This window comes from Rhea americana, unplaced genomic scaffold (genome assembly GCF_003343005.1).
Source record: "Rhea americana isolate MKP2758 unplaced genomic scaffold, rheAme1 scaffold_287, whole genome shotgun sequence".
Lineage (NCBI taxonomy): Eukaryota > Metazoa > Chordata > Aves > Rheiformes > Rheidae > Rhea > Rhea americana.
This window is the reverse complement of record NW_028186409.1, coordinates 21,057-47,976: the sequence shown is the minus strand read 5'-3', so window position 1 is coordinate 47,976 and position 26,920 is coordinate 21,057. Positions and strand designations below refer to the sequence as shown.

At 49.6% G+C, this 26,920-nt stretch overlaps 1 protein-coding gene across 6 annotated transcripts; it reads left to right on the top strand.

Annotated features, from left to right (window-relative positions):
• The first annotated feature begins 65 nt into the window (after positions 1-65).
• Positions 66-26,488, top strand: PLEKHM1 (pleckstrin homology and RUN domain containing M1). 6 transcript variants are annotated; one of them, XM_085308931.1, is made up of 13 exons: positions 66-130; positions 5,237-5,486; positions 6,991-7,079; positions 8,986-9,233; positions 10,887-11,522; positions 13,140-13,575; positions 15,914-16,145; positions 16,685-17,593; positions 20,000-20,145; positions 20,501-20,694; positions 21,237-21,300; positions 21,922-22,079; positions 25,391-26,488. In XM_085308931.1, the coding sequence occupies exons 3-13, from the start codon at positions 7,038-7,040 to the stop codon at positions 25,518-25,520; spliced, it is 3,195 nt and encodes a 1,064-aa protein (XP_085165057.1). In that variant the 5' UTR covers positions 66-130; positions 5,237-5,486; positions 6,991-7,037; the 3' UTR covers positions 25,521-26,488. The 6 variants fall into 6 exon arrangements, with proteins under 6 accessions (XP_085165057.1, XP_085165051.1, XP_085165055.1 ...); XM_085308925.1 differs by having other exon boundaries at positions 15,911-16,145; XM_085308926.1 differs by lacking the exon at positions 66-130 and adding an exon at positions 783-812 and having other exon boundaries at positions 15,911-16,145.
• Positions 26,489-26,920: the final 432 nt, after the last annotated feature.

Here is a 26,920-nt window from a genome sequence, read left to right as displayed (position 1 = left end):
GGGCGTGGCCCCGCAGCCCCCCTACGCCCCGCTACGCGCTGGCGTCACGGGAGCGGGCGGGGGCGTGCGCGCTCCCGGCGCGGCCGCCACTTCCGGGTTACCGAGCCGGAGGCGCGGGGCCGCGGAGCCGGTGAGCGGGGAGGGCCGAGGGGGGTGAAAGCAGCGAGTCACGGGTGAGTTAGGGGGGGCGGGGGGTGGCGTGGATGAACAGGGGCCTGGGGGGGTCAGCCCCCCCCCCTTGGGGTGCAGGGCGGTGGCAGTTTTGGGGTGCAAACAGGCGCAGGGCGGTGGAGGTGCAGGGTGCGGGGGCGTGCAAGGGGGTGCCAAGCCCCTTCCAAGCCCGCTTCCCCCCGGGTGCTGCCCGGATCCCGAATCCCCTCCCGGATCCCTGCTCGGGGTCGTGTTTGGTGGTGCAGTAAAATCCGTCTTGCAGAAGAGAATTCGGCCTAGAGGTAAACACAGTGGTGGAAAATCTACCGGGTCTCTCAGTCATTTCTTAATTGCTTCCACAATTAAAAATAACCCCCCGTCTTGTCGCTGCTTTTCTCCCTGGCAAATCTAACCCTGTTTTTGCCCGTTGAAGAATTCACCAGCCTCAGTAACCTCCTGTGTGGGGACAGACTTGGACTGAGGCACCTCTTCTACGTGGTTAATCCTTATTTTGCTCTGAGCTCTGGAAATCCCTCTCTTGTGGATCTTCCTGATGTCTGCGAATTGGAGGTGTCTTTCTAAAAACTCTGGATGTTGGAGCTAGACCAACATCCTCACCAGTCCTGCACAGAGAGGCACCATCACCCTTTCTGAAAGCCTTGGTAATCCCTCTTTTCTCCTCATAATGCTGCCTCAGTGGTTTGTGTTTATTGCCAGGGGCCTTTCTGAGATCCCCTCCAGAGAGATTGCTGTCTGCCCTTTGGTTTCCCGCCTTGTTGTTATGTTCTGGCAGTAAAACCTGACACTTAGAGGATTTTGACCCCTGTTATTTCAAGCCCATGTTTCGATGCACGTTTCCACCCAGAGATGTGACAGCTCTGTGGCTTTTCCCTTTATAAATTATGTCAGTCTCAGTGTCGCACGTGAACTTCATCAGCATTTTTCCTTCTCCCCTTGCCCCAGTATTGCTGCTTCTCCCAGTGCTGAAATAGGGTTCCTTGGTGACTTTCACTTCTATTGGCATCTTTCTGGCAAACTGGGGTGACTGAAGTACGTATGCAAAGCCTGATTTTTGCTCTCAAGACAAAGCTGGAGGCAGAAGTGTGAGAGAGAGTGTCAGCTCTTCAAGGGTTACTTCTCTTTTGTCCATAACCATTTCCTCCCACAGAGGATGTCACACGTCTTTGAAATGTGGAATAGGAGGTTACATTGGAGCTTTCTAGCCTCCCCTTCTTCTCTGGAGGTAGAGGCCAGGGAAGAGCCAGCTGGATCAACAGGGCGAGGAGGAGAGGAGAGCTCCATGGGGTGTGCAGCCGTCCTTTGAGCTGAGTCCGGTGAGGGTTGGAGCGGCAGGAGCTTCAGGGTGCTCATATGCTTTGTGTCCTCCTCGCTGCATGCCCACGGGAGCTGCACTAAGTTCTAGCCTGCTGCTTTTTCAGAAGACCCTAAGAGCGGGGCAAGAAGCCCCCCCTACAACAAGAATGTCTTCTCAGCCCAGCAAGCAGCAACAAAAGGCCCTGGAGGCCTCCTTGATCCTTGGTTTGCCACGTCAGGGTTGTGCCATAGCTTCAGTCACTTGGAGCTGATGCCAGCCCTGGGAGACACAGTCCTGCCTTTGCCTTGAGCTGGCTGTGATCTGTGCAGTGGGGCAGTGAACTGGATCAGGGAACGCGGTCCTCTGACAAATAATCTCTGCTGGTGTCTGGGCTGAGAGCTGTGAGATTTGAGCGTGTGCTGCTGCRTTGCTTGGGTTGGAGAAAGCGGTGGGCTTCGAGATGCTGCCCTGGACTGCACATCTGTGAGGCAAACAAGCAGGACCACGTCCCGGGGACTCCCCACACTGCCGTACCCCAATCCTGCCCTCAGAGCTGCCTGCAGTCATCATACACTCTGATTCAACCTCATATTTACAAGGCTGGCATGATCTTTCAGCCACATGAGTGTCACATGCATGGAGAGCTTCTACTGCCACATGCCCACGCCATGGATCAGCTGCTCCTTTCCATAGGGTCCCTTAGATCATTGCTTATATCTTGTTATAGCAGAAAACACTGACACTCCAAGCCTCTCAGCAAGGTTCATCCCAAAAGACTTTACAGTGGTCAGAGATGCCGTAGCCTGTGCAGAGATGGTCTCTGCCTGCTAAGCCAGTCCCAGGAGGACCCAGCATGTACAGATAGACAACGTCTATATAGCTTTCTCTGATTAATAATGTATTATATTCTTTATAAATGACATTGTTCCGTCTGAAACGAACTGTTGTCAACAAGCTGGGCAGTCTTGTGCTGAGCAGAAAATGCAGAGTTTAAAGAGCCAGTCACTTCTTGTTAACTTACGTTCAAACAGTGCGATACCCTATTTCCTCCCGTTGTAGTATGTGAACGCCCTGCTTTATCAGATGGCCGGCAAATTATAAGAGAAACTTTAGCCCTAGTAACTAGGAATGACTCAAAATAGAGAGTCCAAATATTAAAGTATCTTGCTGCAACAYGTAGGGGGTTTCACAACTTTCCTCAGCCTTGCGTGGTTCATCTGTTAGCTCCCCTGCGGTGGAAGCTCACTCCTGGCCTTCCCTAGAGCTCTGGCAGACAGAGAGCTGTATAGCAACCTGCAAAAAATTCTGCTCTTCGAGTGTCTGAGGAACGTGATCTTGCAGTTGAAGGCACAGCTGGGAGTTCAGCCTCTATTTTGCTTCTCCTGGCTGCCCTGTGCTGGGTCAGCAGTCCTCCGAGGAGATTTTGGGGAGGCCTGGGTGCTCCTGCGCAACCCGCTCAGTGTGGGCGAGCTGCGAGGGATTGGACYCGTTGCAGAGGCAGAAATTAGGAGTTTTGTTAACGGTGAGAGGTAGCTCTTCTCCCTTGCTTGTCAGTCAGCTGTCATGAGACTATTTCTGCAGGGAGGGGATGGTCTGGCTTTGTCCATTAGCTGGCATTTTGATATCTTAGAGCCTGTATTAGTGCAGAGGGAATCGTACTTCACATTGTGTGAATAGCACTGGGGTGACAGTTCGCTGGAAGGAGATCGGGTCAGACCTGCAATGCTGGCCGACCCGAGGGTCTTCTCTCGGCTGTGAGCTGGGGCTGTCCTATAACTGCTGCTCCATCCTCCGAGGCCTCCCCCTTCCTACAGGAAACTCAGCAAACCTTGCTGAACTGTTTTCTAGGGGGGTTATCCTGCAACTAGCCAAGTCATTGGAACAGCTGGCTTTTCTCTTTTGGGCTACCTCTGCCAGGGGTTGGCTTGTATTTTAAGTTCACTGGGTGTGCAAGGGGTCCTTGCAGAAAGCAAAAGCTTTTCTGGCAGTAAAACCGGCTCTGTAGGAGGAGAGGACTGTACTGACACAGGTATTTGGACTGACTGTCCTGTAAAAGCCTTAATTCGCCCCGGGTGGAGGGTGACTAGCGCAAGGCTCGTGCTTGGAAAATGACTGGCTCCGTTTCCAGACCTTGAGTCACCAGTTAACACCATCGTCGACTGTTGTTTTCCATTCACAAACTGTGAGCAGTGACCTGTCGTTTATTTATAACTTGGAAAACATCACTTGTCGGGAGATTGAAGAGCCAAGCTTTAGGATTGAGCGGAGCAGGTCTTAGCCTCTTCTTGGATACACTGGCTTTTAACAAGTAATTCCCGAAGACCTGGCTGGTTTGTAGCATTCTGGTAAATAAACAGCTGTGCTGTTACACCAGAGATCGCTCTCTTGCTTGGTAGGTGAACCACACAAGCTTGCTTTCTGTTTTATTTCTTTCTATTTTATTTTGTTCATCTCATCCGAGGTGTTTTGGTCTGGCTCTGCAGCCTTTGCGGTAATGATCTTTGGGAAATGATGTGATTTTTCTGCTCTTGATGTGTTTATCTCTGCATTCGCGCGTTTGTCCTGTATCTTATTATTTTGAGAGCAAAAGCAGTGGTGGTGGCTTTCTAGGGAGAGATTGGGAGTCCTTCTGTACTGGCCCATTGCTTTTAGAGCCAGCTAGCAGAGAGCTGCTAGGTTTGCTGATAGGTTTTTCTGTGCTTTGCTGAAAACTGGTGCTACATGAAATCTGCCTCTGAGCTGCTGATGTGGCACATTCATTGTGCTTGTTGTTCAGGAAAATGCTGTCCCAACAGAAACAGTGTGGTTCAGTGTGTGAAATCACAGCACTGGAACAAACTGGTTGGGCTCGTCAGGATGGAGGTGTAGAGGCCTTCCAAGCTGCTCGCGGTGGAGGCGGCGCATGTGCTCCTCTGCGTCTCACTTCCCGGAGATGCTAGAGKAGATGCTGGTAAAGGAGCTCGTGTTTTTGGAGAATGCCTCTGTTGGGATCTGCGCTACACAGGCCAACACAGTCCCAGCTCGGAAGGACTCACCACCAGACCACTGAAGCGGTTCAGAGCAGTGCCTGGCCCTGGAGTCTCCTCCAAACTCCTTTTACTTCCAAGCCTGCATGGCTGGAGAGGATTGCTGCCGGTGTGGTTGGGAGGTACATCAGCTCCCACTCATTCATAACGTGGGGGTGTTGTAGACRTACACAACCTGGTCCCCAGACTGTGCAGCTTACAGCTGGTGATGGGGATAAGAAGAATCATGCTRCTGCTGAATAAATGTCAAACCTACTGGCAAGTTCCAGCCCCTGCTTGCTTAGTAAATTCTGAAAAGCAGGGGAAGTCTTTGCAAAAACAGTGCCATCACCCACTCTGCTTCCACAGCTGTCGCGGCAGAGGCCAGCTGGGGACACTGTGGTGGCCGATGCTAAGAGCAAGAGTGGCATGTGCAGTCCCGGAGCTGAAACACGGGCTCCTTAACTGTGGTATCAGAAATGTCTTCCTGTGTCCAGAGGTTGCATTTCCCATCCAGAGCAGGGTGGCAGCGGCTGTTGCACCTTGGATTTGTGTTGGGTGATGTGACTAGTTTTTAGGCTGTAAATGGGAGGTGATGGGTCTGGTGGCACGTGGGGTAGGGCCTGCATAGCCCTGTGGAGCTGGCTGCTGGTTGGATTTCTGATGCGTTACTGCAGCATAGGGCAGAGATGGGGATGGCTCTCTGTGCTCCTCATCTACTGCTGCTGTCACTTAGGCGTCCCTTTGAAACCCTCTCTCCTTGCAGAAACCCCTGGCAGTGACTTCAGCATCTGAGCCAAAGGTTGACATTCCTGTAATCACGGCGTCCCCTCGTCTCTATGTTGCAATCGAAAGGGAGGAAATCTTATGACAAGTCATGGTGAAAACAGTTTCCTTTTGTACGAAATTGCCTGTGAACTCTGAACGCGCTGAGGATCAGCCCAGAGTTTGTCACTGAAGAGCTCTCGACCTGGCTGAGGCTGATGCGAGCAGGACTGGCTGCCTGTGCTGTCCAGGTCAGTGCAGGGTGTGCGTGGGCTGCTCTGAATTTGGGCTGCTCTGGCTCTGGGCTGCTTTTGCCTTCAGGATTGATGCTTGCCGTGCAAGTGCTTGTCTGCAAACTGAGCTTCCATCGTGGGTCTGACAGCTCCTGACGTGGAGAGAGGGGCAGGTTTAGGCTGTCAGCTTAGTTCTGCCTGGGGAAAGCTGCACGATTTTTTGTTGGTTAGTAGGTAAAACCTGAAGTATTGATGCTGTACCAAACCCTTCTTCTGCCTGGGTATACACTGAGACTGTTCTGCTGGGCTCTGTCCTCCTCTGCTTTGATGGCAAAGCAGTAGCAAATACTTCCAACTCAAGGGGATAAATTAGCTTTCTGATCTCTTGAGTCTTTTAAAAGCTTCAGAGCAGTAGCTGATGCTGGAGTTGCTCTCAGATTCTTTTAACCTCCAGCACATGTTGCGTCTGAGTTGGGATGCAGCCCTAGGATGGGTGTCTTGCTGACAACTGTTCACCCTTGTTCACAGAGCCACCAGGTATATCTAGATTTTGGCAGAGAGCTTCCAAGAACTGGAGTAGGAGGCTGAAATTCAGGAGCTAAAGGTCCCTTGTTCTCTGTTAACACCCTCCTGTTACGGATAAATCCAGCAAGGCTGCCACTGTGTGCTCAGATATTACCAGGGTTTCCTGTAATGGGAGGGTGCTGATTTTTCTCTTCTGCGAGAAACAGCTGCAACAGAGCAGCCCTGTTGTCTGTGCTCCCAGGAGAGGAGAGATCCTGGACAGTCAAACATCTGCTGCTGAATGGAGCAATTCAAAACCTTACGGAAAATCTTTGACACTCTCAGTACCCTTCCTTCCTGGGCTCCCAACACAYGGGGGCGCGGACAGCTCTCTGCCAGGGGCAAGCGTCCAGGCAGCTCTTAGGGTGGTCCTTCTCGACTGGGTTCGGCAGCAGCATCGGAGGACCRGAGGGGGCAGTTGCTGTCACCTCTCCCTGGGATCCTTCTGTTTGTGCCACTGCAGCAGCAGTGTCATTCACACGTTTTGGTCCCGTCATTCAAACTCTCTTGCTAAATGCATGTGTTTTGATGTCCGCTCCRTGACCAGCGCCTTGTCATTGCGGGCGCTGGAGAAACTGGAGAGCAATAGTCCCTGACCCTGCACRTCTCTCTGTTGGCTGGACCAGCCCTCAGCCCAGCGTCTCACCCAGGTTTTGGGCTGCTTGTGGGCAACCTGCGAGGCTTAATTATTCTCTCTTGGTTTCATGCTGTTGGCCATGCTCTGTTTTGTCTGAAACTCTACTACTACTTGCGAAGCGGTGTGCCTTTCGATGTGGCCTTGGATAGGTCCTGACTTGAACGTGGTGGTAATCTGGCTGTGAGCGCTTTAAAACCATCTAGGGATGTGATCTATGCCTGTTGCGTGCCTCCGAGTGCCCTTCGCATGGCAGGTGAATTATACGTAGACTGAATAGGTGTTCAGAGCTCAAATATGCTTCTCCTCCTCCTTGTCCCAAAGGTGACATGTGAACGCAGCGCCCAGAGCRGGGACCAGCAGGAGCTGAGATGCATCCTAGCCACGCAGAGGACCCCAAGGAAGTCATACAGGTGAGTGAAACCCCGCAACCCTCTACGACCAAAACTTATTTGCGGTCCAACTCCAGTTACTGGCAGGGAGCGATTGTGGGATGTGGTAGAACATGTCCATGCTGTGAGCTTGCATTGGGATTGTTTATGTGAGCTAAGGGTGGCTTGTGCTCTCTGGCAAAGAGCATCTTTGGACAGTTTGTCTAGTGAGAGTACGTAGACTAGCAGTGGGTGGCCGTGAGTTAAATCACACCAGACTTGGGCTGTGCCCTTGATGGCAAGATTCAGTGTGCAGGGAAGGAGGTAAGTGTTACACCTAGGCAAAGGGGCCTTGCTACTGAAGGTGCTTTGTATGTTCTTTTTCTGCCCAGCTTCTGGAGTCTAGACACGTTTAATGAACGAACTTCAAACACAGCGGTTGAGACTGCATGTTTAATTCATCCTACAACAGAATTACTCATGCGCTACAGATAAAATCATTTGCAGTCTTTAATCCTGTTGGCCCACGGTTGCTGCTTGCGGGCGGGTTGCTTGTGCTAGCAGATCTACAGGACAGCTGCGAAGCAGCTCCTCCTGCAAGGGGTGTCCGCACTTGGGTGTTACAGGCAGGGATAAAGCATGTGTTCCCCTGGCTGTTACCCCTCGACTAGAGCTGCTGTAAATCTTATTTAGATGCATTTTCCTTGCTGGAAAAAAAGGAGGGGGGGCTGGAAATCTAATATGAGCTGTGTGCAGCCAAGAGAGGTAGATTGCTGGAGAAGGAGAAATCATTTCAGAAAGTGTTTCTGAACATAAAGAGCATCTGTATGGCTCACACAGGAGACATGGCTAGAGATGAGCACGCAGGCACTGTCGTAACACAGACCTCAAGCAAGAAGGATGGGGTACGGTCTCCCTCTGATGCTGGTCTTGTAACACYCCCTCTGAAAAGCCAGTTTGAATCAAGACTTCCCCTGCCCCATTTGTTATTCAGACTGTTGCCTTTCAGCAAAAATTTTCAATGCTGCATGATTGATATTGAAGCATGAAGTGTTTGATATGATCCCTGCTGAATTTGCAGTGTTTGCCAAATGTCTAGTGGGAAGTTCAGCTTTCATTTTAAATAATGTTCATTGAGACATCTGGGCTGAGCTGCAATAAAAAATCTTCTCCGCTAGCATAAAACAGTTGAATTCACTGAATTTACTTCTCTTTGACTGTGGTGTGAGAAAGAGGGAAGCAAAGCCATTGAAATGTAAAATTCCATGTTACTGCTTCGAAGCCTCTCCAGGAGGAGAGCCACTAACACCGCAAGCCAGCCTTTCAAAAACATCTGCCGTGAGGCTTTTTGGGGGGCCTGTCCCTGCAGTGCCCTCTGGTTAATCAGCACAGACAGGCTGCTGAGAGCACAAGGAAGATCAATCCATTTGTCTTCTGCTAGCAGAACGCGTTAGCGCTGTCGTATGTTGCTTTGGTTGATCTGCATGAGTTCAAGTTGTATCACGGTCTTTATGAAGGATGACCTCATTAGTGTTTCTCTTTTATCACACATGCTTATATAATCCATTTGTTTCCCCTAAGCAAGAGCCTGGAAAGAACTGATTTCTTTTTCTCCCCACCCTCGTAAGCAATTTGATGTATATAGAGGAAGTGCTGCATGCTCTAAAGGCAACCTTGTAAACCCAGTGGGCCCTGAAACGTGAGCTAAAGGAAGCATTATTTGCATAAATTACTCATTAAAAAAGCCAAGTGAACTGTGATGCCAGGAGCATGAGTCTCCAGCTTGACCGGTTCAAATACAGTGTGCTGTAATAGCTACTGTGAAGCACGCGGATGAAGCAAGAATTGCATGGTACATCTGTCTGGATGAGCCTTGCAGTTTGGAGMCCATGTTGTATGCAGCCTTCCTAATCCTTATCTTTGTAATGCAAGCACTTTCCTCTTGTAGCTGATCAAGAAGCAGCTGGTGAATTCCATCAAGGCTTTACAGAAGCAATACGTAACCTCGGATGCTGTTGTAACCAGTGACGATGGGAACGCGAACACTCTCTGCAGCGCCCTCGAGGCTGTTTTTGTGCATGGGCTGAAGGCAAAGCATATAAAGGCAGAGGCTGGGGGGAAAGGGAAGAAGGCAGGGGGCCGGGAGCCTCTTCCTCAGCCTGTCTTCTGGGGCCTGCTGAAGAGCATCACACATCGGTGAGTGACTGTCCCAGCTGAAAGGTGTTTGCACGCTCAGGCTTCSTGCCCTCCTTTTGGCACTGAGAGGTGCCACAAAATTCAGGGAATGACAAACAGAAAGATGGCTAGATGGAAAGGTCTGTTATTACCCCTCCCTTTACCTCTCAACCAAAAGCTGGAGGGACCCGATAGTCCCACAGGGTGCCTGGGTGGACAGGGGACTCAGGCTGCCCGGGACCACTGGGAGACACACACAAGAGAGCAAAGCCCCCGTGATACCAAGTGGTGGTGTGAGGCTGGGTGTCAGGCATCCAGTGGTGTCAGCACTGCCTCTCGATGCGTGCGCAAGGGATGGAGGCCTAAAACACAGGGAATGAAACCATGCTGTGCCTGCCCAGGGCTCCTTTCTTATTTATTTTTATGTGCAGGACCATTTCCTGGGGCATTATATCCTTGGTGGTACCCAGGGCAGAGTGACTGTACTAGTATAGAGCAGGGGTGGGTGGGTTACCAGGATGCAAGGTGCAGGATCTGGTCTTTGTATTGACATTTATCTGGAATGACTCACCTCCATTTCTCCATGCATGAAACAGGAAAAACAACACTGACCTTATCTGTGAACTTGGTGGGGTTCTCGTATCTGTAACTATCATTATTTGCTGGGTTTTTTTGAACTACTCCCTGCACAGAATTTTTCTCCACTGAATACGAACAGACAAACAGATGGGTTTGAGAGCCTCATCCAAATCCAACTCCACCAGCAGCTCTTGAATTATGAAAGAGTGAATGAAAATAACTGTTTGACACGCTGTGGGGGATATTTTTGTGCTCTTTGAAATTTTTCTTCATTTTGAGAGACAGATTAAAAAACTTTCAAAACTTCTGCTCTGATTTTTGTAACAGCTGCAGCATCAACTACTGAGACACRAGCTGAGGCCAGAGGGGTTAGCAAGTGTGTATTAGATTTTGGGGGAAAGTACTTGAAATCAGTGGGCTGACAACCTTGAGACTAGAGACAAACCTTGTGATKGTTTTTTGGCTCCTTGAAACTTTTCTCTGTGTTTCAGTTGATTGGAAATGTGAAGCTAGATTCAGATATATTGCTACAAATGGGTTTCCAGCTAGACTGTGCTTCCACCACAGCACAGAAACTGCAGGAATTGCCCCCGCGCTCCCTTCCTTGGGCTGGGGCAAGCAGTGCATGGGAAATATCTCCAGCCAGAGAGAGGAGCAATGCACAGTGGTACTCCTGGGGTTGGCTGGGGTCATAGCCAAAATATCCATGTTTGGAGCACTTGGGAGTTCTTTTTTCTCCATAGGAAACCACATTTTCCATGGAGCAGAGATTTTGCAAAGCCTATTTTGACTCAACTCTTAAACTCCCCATAGCAGAGCAGTTTGGACAGTTCCCCTTTTTTTCTAAGCAAAGTGCAGCCTAAAGAACCACAAGGAGCAGCGTCACCACGCAAACCAAACAGCGTCASATGGGCAGGATTTCGGTTGCTCTTCCTCACACCCATGCCCTGTCTCCTGCGTGTCTCGACGCTCGGGTTGCACAGCCCGTGGTCTTTTGTAACCTGTGCTCTGATGAAGGATCTGGCTCTTCAGTACACCACGGTGATTTGGAAACAGCTGCTCACTTTCTCTTCTGTTTTTTTTTCCCTTCTCCAGCAATATTGTTTCAGAGCTGGAACAATTAATTTTTATCAATACGGACGTTGGCCGCTGCCGGGCCTGGCTGAGGCTGGCTTTGAACGATGGCCTCGTGGAGTGTTACTTGAAGTTGCTGCTCCGGGAGAGATCCCGGCTGCCTGAATATTACCAATCGACTGCTCTGCTCTTAGATGCTGAAGAGTGTGAGTTTCTCCTTAGCTACTTGCAAGGCTTAACATCCATGACCTTTGAGCTGTCTTATAAATCGGCAGTTTTGAATGAGTGGACTATCACCCCTCTGTCCCTCTCTGGACTGTGTCCTGTTTCGGAGCTGCTGGAGCCGCTAACATCCTCTGCATCYGAACCTCGGAGAAAGGCATCGCTTGGTTCGATCTCGCAGTCTTCGGGCTCTGACGAGATCGAAATTCAACCCTCCATCCTGCCAATTGGCAAAAGCAGCAACAAAATCAAGCTTACGTCGTCCTCTCTGAGCCTGAACACGACGAGCTCTTCCCAGCTGTCCTCCAGCCTCGGMTCCGACGGCATCCTGCAAGCTCACTGCACCAGGAGTCCCGAGAAGAGCGAGGAGCCGCTCTCGTGCGACTCTGACCTGGGAACGGCCACTGCTGAGGACTTGGACAGATCGCTGCAAGAGTGAGTCTTTTCCCAAACTTGCTCCTTACAGTGATTTTTTTTTTTCCGTTTATTTTCATTCTACAAGCAGGAAAGCTTTTTCCCTTTTTATTTCCAATAAGCTGTTTTGCCTCCCAGGAGTCTAAAAGGTAAAAAGAAGAAATGCTTGATCAAGCATTGCTTCCTTGGTGCCAAGGAAGAAGAGTGCCTGACCGCTGAAGTGTGCATCTGTCTTCTCTGCCAGGGGAGATGCAATCAGAAAAATTCTGATTTCAGGAATGTAGCAGCTCCCTAGTATATGCTTGAGGCTGTTCTGAGGCTTTCTAGGGGGAAAAGAATGGGCTCTGTCATAGAAAAGGGTTATAATTTGCAGCTTCTGCAAATAATTCAAGGGAAGGGAGTTGTTAGTTTGTCATCCCCAAGATTTATTTCTGCAAAACACTCGGCTTGTGAGGACAAAGATTTCCAGCAGGTTACATAAGCCCTGAGTAATCAGAAAGTAAATGTTTTGCCTATCACCTTAAAAATGAAGGATGTGCTGGCTAACCTGGCCCTGAATGAGTCTGGCCTTGGGGTGCTGTTTAGCAAATGTACCTTACCCAATTTTGGTTTTAGAGAGGGCTGCAAACCCAGGAACAAAGTTAGGACTCTGTATCTAACTTTTTTTGCTGAGGAAAGGCCACCTTTAAATGCTGTTTGCTTTGGAGATGATGTAGAGCAACAGAAGGCCAGAACCGAGAAGTGCTTTTTCAGTTTGCTACCAAAAAGGCTTTGTTTTACATTGATTTAAAACAGCATGCACACTGAAATTCCCTCAAAAGGAAAAACTCATTGTTTCCAGCTGACTAGAATATCAAGTGACTTTAAAACCTTTTTCTTTCTGGCTATTTTATGCTCGTTCAAAAAATAAAAGCAAATTTTGAAACAAAAACATGGAATGAATGGAAAGGATGAATTGAAATTTGAGACTTTAGAGTGAAATGTTGCCTTTTCTCTAAATATTTGTTTGACTGAAAGTATTATCAGCATCAGCMCAAATTCATTAGGAGTTTTGGAGCATTTGAAACTGCAGTTTTTGGCAAGGTGATTATTTATCCAACTCTTTCCCCCTGGTTTAGACCAGAGCTGCAGTCTGTCTCTCCTCACCGATAACAGCATTGTTCTCTACTTTTAGGATTTTATATCTTACGATAATCCCAAAGGGAACTTTCCTTGATTTGATTAAATTCATGATGGAAAGACTTTGTTTTGAATTTTAATCTGGGCTGGTTTAATTTGACCTAGTTGATAGCAAAGTAGGGGCATGGGAACAGCATCTTGTCTGGCCAGACTCCACTAATAATTGCATGTTACGGTTACAAAAACATTTGAAATTTGGCGCGTGGTTGTACTGGATTGTGTTGAGGATTGTACGCTGGTTTGGAGCTGTGGGGGCTGTTCAGAGCTCTCCCTCAGTTACTAGTAATGAATCAGAAGCGAGGTAAAGTATGTGTGTGTAGTTGGGAAATGCATAATTTGAAGGAAGAATCCTTTCCTGCTATAACTGGTGCTTTATAGGGGACAAATGACTGTTGCCGGGGCCCTGATGGTCTGGTTAACATAGCTACGTTCGATCTGATCACTGTTTCTCTTTTTAAGGGTATTGTCCGAATTCAGCAAAGCCCAGCAAAGCCTTGATCCCACGGAGGGGCGGCTCATCCCTAGCGTGCTGGGGTCCTCACCGCTGCAGCCTGCTTGCCCTCCCACTGCATCAAAGGCCACCCCGGCACCGTCAGATGTCACGCCAGAGACCTCTACTTGCTCCGAACCACCTCCTGACACAGATGGTCCGTGTGCTGCTCACACGGATGATGCAGCAGACACCAGCAAGGTAACTGGTCCTCCCTCTGATGTGGCCAGAAAGCCGGCACAGCCTGAGCCAGGCGCGCCACAGGCTAGTGCATCATCCGAGCAGCTCAGCAKTAGGAACGGAGAAGATAAAGGTGGCACCAGTAAGACCAGCAGCAGCGAGGAAAACCGGGCAGTCCGCAGCCCTGCATCAGARTTCCTCCTTTGCCCAGCATCAGGCTGCCCGGTAGGTGGTACAGCTTATTTGCTATATTCTTAAATGTCCTTGTTTTCATGCTTGCTGACTAGAAGATCCAATGGAAAAAGAAAATAAAACTGGTGGCTGTTTCTTAGTAGACTCTAGGTTCTCTGACCACTCATCTTCTGTGTTGCCTTTAGTCTCCCATCAAGCCATTGTACCATTTTGGTACAAATAGTGCATAGGTCTCAAACTCACTACAAAGTAGTGATGAAAAGTGCTCTATGCTCTATACACAGACCCTGGGACCCTGGAAGTTGTGTCCGTGCAGCCAGCCTGGGAGAAATTAGGTCTAAGTAAATGTCCCCTGGCAAAAGAAATATCAAAACTTTTGAAACCGCCTTTGGCAGATCATTCCTTGCCCAGTCCTCCACACGAGCAGCTGCACTGGGAGGTTTTCTGTTTTATTAATGATATCTGAAGGGTGATGAGCTCTTGCACAAATCTGACTTCAGGCTCTGTGTAAGCTGACAAAACAGCCAAAGAGTGGAGTTTCACATGGRCCGGAGCCAAGGGACCTTTTTGATAGTTAATGATCCAGATTTAGATAGTGATCCAGGAGGTAAAAACATTGCCTGGACAGTAAAAAATTTGCATTTTTTTCAGGGAGAAAGATCTCCAAGTCACATCTGGTCCCAAAGTAGGATGACKTTGACTGTTGCTTAGGTTAGCTTGAACAACAATGAATTTCACCTATTGTTGCCTGCACAGGGAGTGATCCACTTGCATTTGCTTTCAGGAAACTCTTTGAACAGTCCTGTCCTGTGTCTAACTCTGGCTTGTGCCTGACTTATCTTTCCACCCTAGTGAGTTCAGCATATACTTCATACCCCCCTCAACGGTTTCTGTGTTTGGTCCTTTACTTCTTTTGGCTCTCTCCCAGTTATCCTGTTTCCGCTGCTTCCTCGTGGAGTTGGGCCAGTTCAACTAATCTATGTATAACATACAGTGTCAACAGGAAATTCCCTCCTGCTTTCACATGACTCATGGAGCAACCTGCATTCCTGATCCGAGAGTAAACAGAGTCTTCCTATACATTGGGAATCGCACTTCTCACTGAAGGGTGGTAATGACGATCCTGCTGTGATTTAGCTCGTAGTCACAATAAAAGGCTCTTTGAAAGCACGAGAGGAAAATCGAGTGGTTGCTCCGGGTGGGGCACAGCCCTGGAAGGGTTGCTCCGTGTCTAGAGCGGCTGCTCCATTTTGCAGGAGCCCTGAACTTGGTCCTGTTTTGCTCCTGCTGTTTCTTTGGGGAGCCTGTCCCAGAACCTCACTCTGCTCTCGACATCCAGACTCCCAGATAAACTGCAACCGTGTCTTCTTTTAGCTTAAAGAGTTTTGTTCTCCCTCCTGAAATGCTGAAACAGAGGTTTTCTTTGCCTTCTATGCCTCATTTCTTTTTTTTTTTCTGATCTAATCAGGACTGATGTTTGTAGCATCCACTTTTTAGACATAGATCTCTGCTCCTATTTCATCCTAGACATCCTTCTCTGTACTTTTCTCAGTCTGTGTTCTTCCTGGAACATGAATCATACCACTCTTCAGGTAAGCTTGTACCAGTGCCTTCTACAGCAGAGCTAACATTTCACCGTATCTCCTTTGGAAATACTGACTGGATCAAAGATCTTGCATGCGATACCCATTATTGCAAGGAACGTGCTCCTTTTTCTGAGCCCTTCTATGATTTTAGGGAGAAGGAACCAATCACAATGTATTTTTGAAGTTAAAGTCCCACCAGTTCTTTGCAGTATACCAGATGAGCGCGTCTGGCCCTGCAGTGGCCTGCAGTGAGTTAAAGGGCACTCTAAATTGCACTTGATTATATTTCAACTATGGTTGAACCATGGTCAGAAAGTGATTTGCCTGGAGATGACAACCAGGCAGTGACTTTACTTGGCAAGATGTTCAGGTCGTCGTCTTGGAGTTCTGTAGGGCTCAGTGAGGGCTTGGCAAATTTTGCCRGCTGCAAATGCGGTCTCTTCCAGGGTTTCTTTATCAGAGAAATCAGTGTCTGTGTAGCCGTGATCAGCATGGGGAGGACGGTTGGAGTGATGATAAAGACCTCCCAGCATGATGCAGTTCACTGCATCACCCAAGTGAGGACATCCTGTGCTTGGCTTTACAGAGCTGTGATTAGCTAAACARCCTTTTAGCTCACTGAAATGTATTTTAACCTCTGACTGTGTGCAGTGTATTACAGATGTGCCCAAGTGGCCAAAATCAACATGATTTCATTTGGGGTTTGTTCCCATGTAGGGGTCGCTGTGGACACRTGTGTTTGAGGAGTAAGGGCCTGGGCTTGATAATGAGTTTCTTCTTAGCAGAAAAGAAAGAGCTGGATATCAGAAGATGATTTCTACAGGCCCTGTCCAGGAGAGAGCACAACCGACATCAATGGCTTTGCGCCAGACGAGGAAGAAGAGGGTCCGACCACAGGGCTGATTAGTGCTCTTGATTTGGAAAGGCCRTCCGTGCCTTCCTCGGATACCGGGAAGCCCAAACTGTCACCAGAACGAGAACAAAAGGGCTTCAGCGTTGTGCATCGCAGGCAGATGGGTATGTGTTCCCCTGCTAAACCAGTGTCCCATCTCCTGCTGTAATTGTACCTCTTCTCTGGGCAACGCTCAGGAGTTGGGGTGGGTTTTTCAAGTTATCACTTGTTTGGGAAGCAGCTATTTGCTTTTGCTGAGCTGATGGCATCATTAAAAGCTCCAGAAGGCAGTAGTGGCAGATTACTTTGGGCTGTCAGCATTACTGAGTCTAGGTTAGCTTTGGTGGAAAACATTTTAAGGGATGGGGAGATGCAGTGAGTGCTGCTCTTCCCCATGGCTCTGTCCACCTTGTGGGACAGATTTCTTTTATGCTGTCCCTCCTGTTTTCAGACCTGAGACAAAATGCATATGGACAGCTTATGGAGGCACAGGAAGCAGATCCTTTAAACTCCTGCCCCATCCCATCTTCCACCAGGACTGGCTCTCTCGGCAGCTGTGCTGCCACTGGCTGTCACATGTGTGCATGTGTGAGGTGCTTGTTGGCTTTTCTCTCTTCACCTGATTTCCCCTTTGGTTACACTGAGACCTCTGCTCTTCCCAAAGGTCTTTCCAATCCTTTCCGAGGGCTCCTGAAACTGGGCAGCCTGGAGCGGAGAGGAGCCGTGGGCATATGGAAGGAGTTCTCCTGTGAGCTGTCGCCGCTGGAGTTCAGGCTCTTCCTGGACCACGAGGACCGTATCTGCTTCGAGAGCTATTCCCTGCTGCGGTGTGAGTCGCTAGCGCTGACGCACTCTGACGGCCGTTTCGAGCTGGTTTTCTTGGGGAAAAAGCTGTACCTACGAGCTCCTTCTCGAGACGAAGCTGAGGACTGGTTAGACAGGATCCGTGAGGCATTGCACAAATGCCGGCCTCAGCTGGAGGAGGAGGAGTGGGAGACACTAGAGTATCCCGAAGACGTCAGTGAAAGCCAGCCTGTAMCCAGCGACTCAGCTGCTCTTCTCCAGTACAATGACATGCCTGGAAACAGCTTTGACTGGAGTTCAACTCACGAACCAGAATTGGAGGCTATAAAAGAATCTGTTCTTTATATGGATGTAGATAAAACGTGGGTCCCTTTTATTTTTTCCTTGTCATTAGAAACTTTAAAGTGCTTTAAAGTGAGGAACAATGACAAAATTTTAAGTAACAGTTATGGTATAGAGACAATCCAGGATATCCTTCCAGACACAAGCCTTGGGGGACCTGCATTTTTCAAGATTATAACATCTAAAGCTATCCTGAAGCTGCAAGCTGAGAACGCAGAAGAGGCAGCGTTGTGGAGGGAGTTGGTCCGAAGTGTGCTCACATCCTATCTGGAGACCGCGGAGGAGGCACTGACACTGGGTGGCAGTCTGGATGGGAACTCACAGGTCATCCTGAAAAGTATTGTGAAGGAAAATGGTTTCTTGTTACAATACCTGGTGGCCATCCCCATGGAGAAGGGCCTGGACTCTCAGAGCTTCATCTGTGCAGGTATATGTTGGCTTGTTCAAATACGAGAAGCCCCGCTCAGCTTTGGAGGTTATTGTTACATTCATTAAGGTTGACGAGGTTACATCAATGTTAAGGAGATGCTTGGAGTCGCTCAGCCAACCTGATGCAGGGCAGCTGCTGATTTGTTTCCTCATCCAAAGCCCCTCGGTTGGGCTTCATCTCACAGCTCATCTCTCCAGCCAAGCTGCTGGRCAGGAGGGAGGCAGCAGTCTCAAGGCCTGCGAGACAGGAGCTGCTGTTGTGGAATTTTAGACTCTTCCACTAAAAGCCTTTGCTGGGCAGAGGAGTATCTCATGCATAGCAGGGGTGAATCCCCCACCCACTGCCCTCCATCCCAGAACAGCTTCCAAGRTCAAACAGGGCTGCTACTGGCATCCTGTTTAAGAGGCTCATGGTATAGACATTTGGAGGTCTTGGCTTTAAGGCAACCTTAGATGGGCCTGATGTAGGTGAGAGGCCCAGGGCTGCCTTGCTGGGCATTTCATGGTCACAATCCGTGGAGTAAGAGCAGTTAAGGGCAAATACAAGTCACAAGTGAAGAACTGTTCTTCCAGTAGAGCAGCACTGAGATATTGGCATATCAATAGGAGCGAATGTTATGATAGGTGTGATGAGCTGATTTTGTGAAACACTTATTTTCACTAATGCCTCTCAGCACATTGGGGTAATTAATAGGGTATAATAGGGTTGGCTTAATAGGGTAACACTCACTGACCYCTATGGGACGTGTGATTTTTTTGTTACCTTGGTAAATTAATTAAACTTCAGATTTCTCTCCTGCTCGTTATGCTTCTTGTACCCTCTAGATTTTTCAGCATTCTTMTAGATTTCTCTTTCTTATATTTCCCATTGACTTGTCTTTGGTTTTGGTCTCCTCCTTTACCTTCAGCTCCCTCCAGGCTCTGTCACGCATTTTCCACCTACCAATAGATGGAAGCAGCAAGCTGCAAAGACAGATTTCACTTCCCGGTTGCTTTGTGAGGGATCCATTAAGTTCCTGTCTGTCCTTTGCTCTTGGCCAGCTGCAGCTTTTATTTCCCTTTTAGGCTARCTGGGAAACCGCAGATCCAAGCTGGCCAGCACGGGGGCAGGTCYGCAGCGTCCGACGGCTCTGCTTCGTGCTCGCCCCTTTCCCCATCTGACACCTGAGCATGATGTTTCCTTTTTGGCACAGGATTGGTTTCCTTATATGTTAGGATGTGACAAACTAGACAAAATAGAAGCTTTTCTTTTTTCAAAAAGAAAAAAAGCAGTTCRGATATCAACACTGTAGGTTTTGCTAATGCACTCCAGCTACTCCAAAGTGCGAATGACCGAAAGGCAAAATCTTCTGTGAGGGTATCAGTAGCCCTAGCTCTTCACAGGGCAGACACAGCCTGAGACTGCAACGGTTGGAGGTCAGAGATTCGCTTACTCTGTCAGTTATTTTAGAGAAGTGAAGCCATTTAAAATAGCACAAAGAGTTTCCATGCCTTCATGACTCCAAATTAGATACATTCACTTTTTAAGAATAAAAGCTCTGCAGATTTCCCGCAAGATCTGAGACTTGAGCTGGGTTCCTTTGGGGTTACACATCACTCTATAAGAAAAGCTTCTTTTGTTTAATTCATCCCAACCTCATCATTTGCAGATGAGGATCCTGGATGTGTTTTTGGTACCCTGCAGTGAAAATGTGAAAGAGAAGGGCTGAGTGAAGGCAAAATAGGGTAAATAAAGTTACTAGCAGAAATGATGGAGCAGTCAGGTAGGGTTTAGGTTCTCCACCAGGCCACTGTGGTGTTTCCACAGTTTACTTTTGGTTAAAAAAAAAAGTTTAACCATTTGATAGATAAATATGTGACAGATTCAGGATGAGACTCCGTTTTCATGGAGAACATGCGAGGTGGCTCCTGTAGGTCTGTCGTTGTCTACGTCATGCCCCCTCGCAGGTGGGGAAGGGGTCCGAGAGCTCTCACCAAACGTGTCAAGGGTTTGGTGTGCTTTTGTACCTCCCCATTGCTCCAGGCAGAGCCTGAGGCTTACGGCAAAGGTTTGGGGGGCCCAGCTGTAGCAGTAAATGCACTGTGATGGGAGATCGTGGGTTGGACCTGTCTAATTTTGACTGGTAAACACTGCCTTTAAATGCAAAAATGTGCTCGCGGGAGTGTGTTCCCGTATGTCCAATATTCCCTCTTTTCTTCCTCCACTGCACAGGGTGGACAAAAATTAGATCGTTTGCCAAGCGTAGGCTCTTGCTTTAGCTGATCTTCAACCCTTTCAAAAGTTCTCTCACCCTATTCCTTCCCCACCAAGACTTTGGTGTCTCTCCCTGTCCCGGCAGTAATGAGAACGAGCTTTTAGGGCAGCACAGGTCCCCGCTCACCATCTCATCTCTGCTCCCTCAAGGTTGCTCCAGGCAGATCGGCTTCTCCTTTGTGAAGCCCAAGCTCTGCGCGTTCTCCGGCCTCTACTACTGCGACAGCTGCCACCAGGATGATGAGACGGTGATTCCCTCGCGCCTCATCCACAACTGGGATCTGATGAAACGAGGGGTAGGTCCGGGGTCAGTCTGCACAGGGAGCAGGGAGAGGGTCCTGCTTCTGCCTCGAGCACTGCATTGATGGCACAGCCCTGGGGAGGGCGGCTGGGATGAGAACAAGCTGCCCCAAGAAGTGGAGTTTGCTGTGGGAAGAACGTATGGTAAAGTCGAGGGGCAAACTCACCCCACGTTCATGGACTGGACTGCAGGGTTATAGCCTAGAGCTCCTGGAGGTCCCTCTGAACATCTTCACTCTCAGTGGAGGTTTTCTTCTCCCCTGGCTTCCCTCTCAAATCTTCTTGGCTACCAGGCAGTGCTGCAAAGCCCTCCCGCGCGCACCGCATGGGTGGCCTCTCTCTCCGCTGTAGGTTTGCCGGCAAGCTCTCAAGTTCCTGACCCAGATCCGTAACCAGCCACTGATCAACCTGAAGCTGGTGAACGAGAGCCTGTATGACCACGTGGAGAGGATGAGCCGAATCTGCCAGAGCAGGGAGCAGCTGAAGCTGCTCGGAGATTATCTGATCATGTGTCGCAGCGGGGCCCTAAAGGAGCTGAGCAAGCGGTGAGGTTCATCTCTGTCACGGGGCAGGGGTTAAGCCTGAATCCCCTCTCCCTACTTTCACCTTACTTTGTCATGGCTGCTGCTGTATGTTTGGGGAAGTTGAAGTACCCAGAGGGCCAGCCAGCACCCCTGATCGTGTCCTGGTCCTTGGGACTCTTCCTTGTTGCTTATCCTTTGATCGGGGATCGGTGCTGTCAGGGTGTGGATTGTTTTTGAGCTCTGTGTCATCTATCGTGAGGAGTTATCCATCTGTTTGCTGGCTCGGCACGTTGAGATGTGACTAAGGAAACACCTTCCTGAACCAAGGAGGCCTCTAGCTGGACAGGAAACACCTGGGAAAATAGATGTGCTTCCCCCCCCCCCCCTTTGAAATGCTCTCACACTGTTTTCAATGACAGGATTTGAGATCTGTTGTACAATGTAAAATCAGATTTGCAGTAACTTTCTTCAGAGGCCACATTGTCTGGACTCCTTCATACTTCAAGGCTGTTGAAGATGGAGTAGAAATCATCTAATACATTCTTTACTGTGCTTCTTTGAAGGCTTGATCACAGGAACTACCTCTTGGAGTGTCCCCACAAATACAGTGTTACTGATTTGAGGCAGGTGAGAGCTTTGCATTGTTGTAGTTTCACTGATAAAACGTCCTAATTTATGTAGAAACAAATGTGTAGAGCCGCATAGAACACAGCACTTTTTAAGCTTAAATAGAAGAATTCAGCCAACTCAGTTGTCATCATCTCTGTTCTTTTTGCACAGCTCTTTATTATACACCCTCTGTAAATTTGCACATCTGCTTAAAGGCTAAAATAACTGCCATAGGCCTATATTCACTGAGAACAACGGAGATCACACAAGCTAAATTGTTTGACCTCTCTTTTAAGACAGTATTGCTGCTATCTTGTCTCCATGTAATCTTTTATCGATTGCAAATAATTKGGAGGGTAGTCAGTACAAGGCTCTGCAGCAGTTGAATTTCACATCCACTGCAAAGCCAGAAGCCCCAGTCCTGGCAGATAGTGGGTGCAAATGTGGAGTCTCTGTGGTGTCCCGTTTAGACACTAAACCCCAAGGTAGACACATGAGGTTTTGGATTGCTTTGGGGTATGAGCTTCTTCTTCACATGGTAGCATGAAGCATGGATGTTACGTGTGTGAGAAGCAGCAGTGCAGAACCAGACAGAGACAGGCTCCGTGTGTTAACATCTGATGTGTCTCCGCTCCGCAGATAGCCGATGGTATATTTGAGACGTTCCTGCAGTCTTTGATCCAGTTTGCTTCCCATCACGTCTACAACTGTGACCTGTGCACCCAGAGAGGCTTTATCTGTCAGATCTGTAACCGAAGCGACATCATTTTTCCCTTTGAGTTTGACACAACTAACAGGTGAGTGACGCTTCCATCACCTCTCACTGCTGTGAGACCACTCAAGGTTATTTCTTAGGAGACGGGCTCACATGTGGCCTATGACTGGCTTTTCTCAGCCATCTGAATTGTCCACTTGGTCGCTCTCAGAGATTCAGAGTGGGGCTCTCTGCTTTCTAGGCCAGCATCTGCGTGTGCCCGCAGGGTGGCCTGTCCTCACTGGCCATTGAGAATAGAGCTGATTGTGTGCCCATYGGCATTTCTTCTTCTCTGAGAGCTTTGAGGCCAAAATGTGACCACATTCTCACAATAATCAAGACTCAAAGCTTATTTGAACCAAAAATAGGGCATGTTTCGGGCAAGAGGAGGGGCAAACCTAGCAAAGCTGAGATAYGACCAAGTGGATGGTAGAAGTGAGGAGAGCAGGGAGGCTTTGCAGATCGAGTAGCAGTATCTGTATTGCACAGATTTACACAACATCTTGCTGTCGACCTTCAAAAGGCTCACTGTGTGCTGGGTCCCAGGGTGGAAGGGGGCTTGGGAGGAGGAGCGAGGATGGGCACATGCTGGGAGGTGCTGTATGCCCTGCCTCACTCATCTGCTCAATGCCTCTCCTGTTTTAATTCGATCTGCAATTTGCCCTCTCAACGGAGGCTGTTCCTGCTCAGTGCCAGTCCCTGGCATGGAAAAGACAGAGATGGGGATGGACAGCCTTGTGRGGATGCAGGGGAGAGACTGGGACCATTCCCTGCTGGAAAGGAGAGAGGCTGGCCATAGAGGAGATGTCTAAAGGAGCTGAGCAGGGACCTATGCAAATCTGAAGGGGAATAATGTGCTTTCAYCTGTCTTTTTCTTCTACCTGTGGAGCTCACTGCTGCTCAATAGCACAAGRCTCAGCAGCTAAGCAGATTTTGAACAAGGATATATACATCAAAATGGGTGTGCTTATCCCTGCAGATACAGTTTTGTGTTTTCTAAGGAAATAGGTATCACATCCTTCCTGCATGGTCCAAGGCATAGCCACTGTAGGTGGAGGGAGATTCATGTCTTTCAGGTTATTCAGTGATGGTCCTTTCAGAATTGGTTAAAAACCTTTTCCTGCCTTAGTCACTTAACTGGCTGACAGTCCGCATGGTTTGCTTTGACCTGGCAGTTCCTAAAACAAAGCAGTGATATCCAAAGGCTCAAGAAAACATCTGCATGGCCAAAGTCATGGGGTGCCTCATGCATTTTGTGGTCGCAGATATTTCCCGGGTTGCTGATAGGGTTTCTCGTTATCACTGCTTGCTGCAGGGACAGCATCATTCCTGTTAGAGATGGCAACATCCACAGAGGAGCGGTTTTCCTCAGAAAAAAAGCCCGCGGGCCCTGAGAAAAGCATGCTGCTCCACACAGGCGCGCGAGGTTGAGCTTTGCTGGCAGCAGGGTGGAGATCTCACGTCCTGTTAGCCGGAGCTCTGCAGCTGACCTCTTTGCTCGTGGAGGAGGCTGAGCTGGGTTTCGTAGCAGGAAAGCAGTTCGAATACATCCTCGCCAAACTAAACCCAGCTTCCTGCCTCTCTGCTGCGCGTGTGACAGCCAGCTGCTTGGGTCACACTATTACTCAGCGGAGGATGCGTCTGAAATGCCTCCTAACAATAACCCCTGAGACCATTGCACCGCAGGTGGAGGCAGGAGTYGCTTCCTTTTGGCAGCAGCTTGCTCAGAAACACACAGGACAAAACCTTAATTTCACCGAAGGCAAAACTCTCTGCAGCGGCCGCAGAGGGGCTGCACTTGCACCCATCTCTCCTGCTCCGCAGCGGCTGGGAGGAGCTGAGCTGGCGCCGGTAATTGAGAGATGCTGCATGAAAAATGTTCCGCTGGGAAAATGAACGGTGCCAAGCAGCGCCTGCTTGTTCCTCCCTATCTTTACATGTAGCAGTTCCCATATGCTGAGTAACTGCAGCCTTGCACCCACCTGTCAGAGCAGGATTTAACCCAGAATCTTGCAGGCTGGAATAGTGCTGTTGTATTTTGGTCGTCTCTCACCTGGTTGCCTTGCTCTGTGATTCTTCACTCCCTCTGCATTTACCCTCTCCCCTGAGCACCCAGGTGGACCGCTGTTTCTTTGGAAAATGGAGCTGAAACCTTGTGTCTTTTGCATCAAATTCAGCACCGACTTGACAACTTTAAATGAGGCACGTGCGCACAAGATGTTTGCACTTCCCAGTTCGGGGCATTTAAAATCTAGCTGACCCTCTGGCATGTGGCCTGGCAACAATTTTGCTGCTTCTTACAAGGTGAAATAGGTGAAGGCTTGCAGCTGGAAAGAGGAGAGTAAGCTCAGCATTTGTAGCACTGCCTGTTTCTGTTTACTCAAGATAACCAGTGAACGCCCCTTGCAAAGATGGGTGTCTCCGCTGAGACGGCCCAGCACAAGGTATAATTTGCGGCTGTTTACATTCCTGCTGCGTTGCAGCCCTGAGTCAGACGGGAAGGTCCCGCAGGAGCACTCGCGAGGTCTCCTTGCTGCCCGCTGGCTCGCCCAGCTCCGTGCACAAAGGCAAAACTTTCCCTGGCCACCAGTTCCTCCTCTGCCCATCCCCAGGGCAAACGCAGTTTCCTGCGTCTCTGATGTCCCCGAACAATGTTTCTCTAGCCGTCTGGCAGCGCTTCCTGCCGCGCGCGACGCAGAGGCAGTCGGGTCCCACGGTCGGGGCTGGGGTGCCCTGGCTGCGCCCCAGCGCTGGCAAGTGGAGGGAGCATCTTCACTCTTAACCCGTTCAGCATGCTTGGCTGCAGCCCGTCCTTGCCGGTGCCGCTGCGTGTCGAGAGCTGGGCTCTCTCAGCAGCTTTAAAATTGCCCTGCACCCTCTACAGGTCTTGTGACTCAGCCCCAAATGTTTTCACTCGATCTTGTGCTGCTTGAAAGCCTTTTCTCCCCGCCTCCCCCACGCTGAAAGCAAGGTGTAAAGCTCGCTGCTTGCTTAGTATCTCCCTCTTTCATCTGCAAAAAGCCGACATCGGGGAGGCAGCTGGCTGCAAGCAGCCAATGCTCGATGCTCGGCGGGGCGGGTTGTTCTCTACCRGCATGCTGCTGCTTTTATTCTGTGCTTGCTGGAGGTAGCTCCTTCGGTTGATTTGGTACTGCTGCTTGCTAGAAAAGTTTATCTGTTTCATATGCAGCTAGTGGCTGACTTTTGCTGTGGCCAGTCTAGGTGTTGGCAGTGCTCTCAAGGGGGACTTGGAGGAAATAGAGACAAGGAAGTATCCAGTCTGCTTTGCTAGAAGTCGTTTGGTCTTTGCTCTGATGTTGCCAACAGGGTGGGGTTTTGCCTTGTTTCTTGCAGGTGCAGCCAATGCAAAACAGTCTTCCACCGGGACTGCCAGGCCAGCGTGAAGTCCTGCCCCCGCTGCGAGCGCYGGCAGAGGTACCAGCAAAAACTGGATGCGGATGTCGGCGTGGAGCCAAATCTATAGTGTCCAGGCAGCGACCCGAACACTGCACTTTGCTTCTCTGCAAGCTGGAATAGCGCAAGGAGAAATGGGATTGCATGCCACAGGCCTTGGAGGTGTAGAAAGTAGATTCCCACCACCCAGGAACGGCTCCTGCACGGCTGTTTCCCAGGGCTGGAGGACAGGAGCGGTCAGTGCTAGGTGATGTGCGAAGGCATGGGTGCTCCRGCTGCACGAAGAGAGAGGGATATCTCCCCTGCTGGGGCTGAGCAAGGAGGCCTGGAAAGGTCCAGCCAGGAGGAGAAAGGCTAGTAACTCGCAAAGTAACATTCCCCCTACTCACACAAACCTGGTGCTGCTCTGGGCTGGTCCAATTTTCCTTCTTGGTGACAACCTCCGTTCTCTTTGGCCTCATCGCAAAGGCACTTCACCTCGCGATGGAAACTCAGTAAGTTTCCAGGGTGTAAACATGCAAGATATCAAATCAAGGGTGTTGGATAACTGAGGTTGATTAAAGCTCTAGTTTTTTAGGATATTCAGTACTGAAAAAAAAACAGTATTTTTTTATGTGGGATTTTGCACAAAACTTGCTTGCCCACTTGGGGAAATCAAACCACGGCCACACCACGGATCCAGCAGCACGGGGCTTGGGAAGGGGCACTGAAATGAAACTAGTGCCTTTAGCGCTGTGAACACCGGGGGCCACTTTAACTCACGAGCCCGGGACCCGCGCCGAGTGGGCAGTGGGAGCCGGGGAGCCGCAGCGGCCGCAGGGGGAGGAGAGCATCCCGCCCGCCTGCCTCGGGCTCTTTCGCTCTGAGAATCCGCCGGACAGCACAGCGTGGTCTCCGTGAAGAGAGGAAAGAAATGAGCCGGTCTGCTCCTCCCTGGCTGCTGATTTTAACTCTTGGCCGATTGTGAGGCCAGACAGAAATAAATTTTATTTTCCTTTCACCCTCATATAAAAATGATTAAAGTTTATTTAACAACGAGCGCAGCTGTCTTCTGGGTTTTTTTCTCCACGGCAGGCAACACGAGAGGTTTCCAGACCTAAAGCCAAGGTCTGGCCTCTTGTCTCAGCCGAAAGGGTGGAGGGATGAGGTCTGCTGGCCCAGATCAGTGTTACCTCCCCTCTCTGCTCTCTATCTTCGTTTCAGAGAGGCTGTGTTGGCATCGAGGGCTCCCTGGCTTTCCGGACTCCCTTGGGTACAGCTGAAGGCGCAGGTTGTCTGCCGTCACTTCTGCCATCTCCATGGGCTCATCCATGGGTTGGGCAACCAGACCTTAAACTCGAGCTTGCCCCCGTCTCTCTTAGCAAGCCGGAGTATGGGGGACACCTTCTCCGTACCTGAGATGGCCTCCACAGGGCTGGTGACTGAGGGCGATGGGGCTCGTGTCCCCCAGTCCCGGCCGCGCGGGAAGCT